This window comes from Priapulus caudatus, unplaced genomic scaffold (assembly GCF_000485595.1).
Source record: "Priapulus caudatus unplaced genomic scaffold, Priapulus_caudatus-5.0.1 Scaffold569, whole genome shotgun sequence".
NCBI classification, from domain to species: domain Eukaryota; kingdom Metazoa; phylum Priapulida; class Priapulimorpha; order Priapulimorphida; family Priapulidae; genus Priapulus; species Priapulus caudatus.
The window spans coordinates 50298-52521 of NW_014577630.1; the positions used below are offsets into that span (position 1 = coordinate 50298).

Consider the following 2224-nt stretch of genomic DNA (forward strand, 5'->3'; position numbering starts at 1 on the left):
AACTAGAGTTTATTTTGTCATAAGGTAGTGTGATTATGCATGCCACGAAGTATTTGCTAGTCTAGTACTGGAGTAATTAGCGTTTGGATGCGCATTGTGAGCCTTTAAAGGCTCAGGTCACGTTCTAAATTTGAATTTTGCATTCGATGCGTTGTAGGTGGCTAACGAGATGGTAAGCACCTGGGCAGGGCCGCCAGCTATGATCACCATCTTTCGCAAGATGTTCGGATCAAATTCCTGTCCAAACATCGTAAAGCAGAACAGCTTCCAGAACTTACAAGCCTACTATCTACAAAAGGTAGTCATTTCACGGTGAATTAGTAGCTGTACCCCGTAGCATTTTTACAAATCTTTGAACAGATTTTATTACGTACTAAATTAATATTAATATTGATACCAATGCCTATTAAACTACGTAATTTGAGGTAATGACGTAAATGTGTTATGTATGCATGTGAGTATACTGGGCCGACCTCTCTGCTTCACAGTCTGTGTATTTTCTTCAGACGATTCCCGTCGCCATGGCAACTCTGCGAAACATACACAACCTGTGCCCACAGGAGGTGTTTAAGTTTCTGCTAGATCTGTTTAAGTATAATGACAACAGCACGAACAAGGTATTTCCATCATGATTGTGTATATTTATTTCACATTGTGCAGCTCATATATAGTATGTGATAGGTATAAAACGTAGCTATGCCTATTAAAAGTGTCGTGCTATATTGAGCTTATATTTCTTTCAGTTTTCCGACAACTATTACAGATCCGCTCTCATATTGGCCCTGGCCAATACAGTAACGCCTGCAGTGACCATAGGTGCGCTCTCAGGGTAAGAAACTCACAAGCTGTCACTTCAGCAGCCCCACTTGCTTTCAAGGCATTGCTTAAGTATTGTTAGATTCGTTAAATGCACGCACGTTTATCTGCATTGCAGAGTAAGTTACCTTTCTAGAGTGCTCGCCTTTTTTAGCTCATCTTACGTAGTCAGATGCAGCTTGTAGAATCGCATGATTGTCCGTCCGTCCGTCCGTCTGTCAGCAGTTGGACACAAATCTTAATCGCTCGACGTACTGTCACGATATTCGGGACGTGGCGGGGTAATCCGAAAACGAGTTGGGATGTCGAAGCTGGGGGGTCAAAGGTCAAAGGTCAAGATGTGTAAAAGAGGGGGGAACATTCCTTCTTTAACTTAAGGTATAGGGAGGAAATGCAGAATTGCGGCACATATCTAAACGGCTCGACCTAGGCTCGTGATAGTCGGTGTATAGCATCATGGTAGGAAAAGCCATCACTGTGCCGAAATTGGAGGTCACAGGTCAAAGGTCAATGGGGCAGAGGGCAGATTTTATACATTTTCTGAGGACATGGTCTGACGGAGCGATTGAAAACAAATTTTGTTTCAGCGGTACCATTTTTATGGCTTTATTGAAAGGACCGTGAAATGTACTTTCCACTGACATGCAAAGAGTAAGTGTCGGATAACCTTTTGACCCTCAAGAGGAGGGTTAAACATTTATTTGTTGACTGTTAACAAAGGACTGAACTGCTTTTGCTATTATTAGAGCCCATACCTGTGTGAATGTTGCACAGTTTAATTGCAATGTCAAATGTAAACCCTGAAGGCTGAATCAGTGAATGCTCGTGTGGGTAGGCAAAAACACGGGGCAGCCCATGGCTGGCACGCTTCTAATCATAATTGTTGCCTGCCAACCTGCAATGGACATTGTGTCTGCAATGCATAGAGATTAGGTGGGTGCGAAAGTGTAGCTGATATATTTGTTCCAATTGGCTACGAAAGTCAAACAAGAATAAAGAAGACTTATGTATAAGACGTCTTGCTATGCACAAATGAATTTATCAGCAGAACACCATACACCAGATGAGCCCTGTCGCACTGCGGCACTTGTTTCCATTCAAGTGTGGTTCATTTTGTAAAATATAGGCGCTTGTTGTCGGAAACAAAGATGAATTTTTCCACTTAGACCAGACGTCTATACACTGCGTATGAGAAACTCTTAACTTTCCCACGTTTCTGTAAATCTTCTTTGAGAAAAAGCTGTCAAGACTAATGATAAGACTTATTTTGTTTCCGACAACGGGCACCTGTATTTTACAGACTGAACCACACGTGAACGTAAAAGAATACAAATGAAATTTGAGTTGCACGGAATTTTCGTGCGCGAATAACCGAGCCTCTCTCTCTCTCTCTCTCTCTCTCTCTCTC

The 2224-nt window shown here is 42.1% G+C and overlaps 1 protein-coding gene across 1 annotated transcript in view; it reads left to right on the plus strand.

Moving 5' to 3' along the window:
• Positions 1–2224, plus strand: part of LOC106811735 (transcription initiation factor TFIID subunit 2-like) — a 30833-nt gene that overhangs the window by 21226 nt on the left and 7383 nt on the right. The window contains 3 exon segments of the mRNA XM_014815443.1: positions 158–298; positions 507–617; positions 744–829. Coding sequence (XP_014670929.1) covers positions 158–298; positions 507–617; positions 744–829 — 338 coding nt within the window.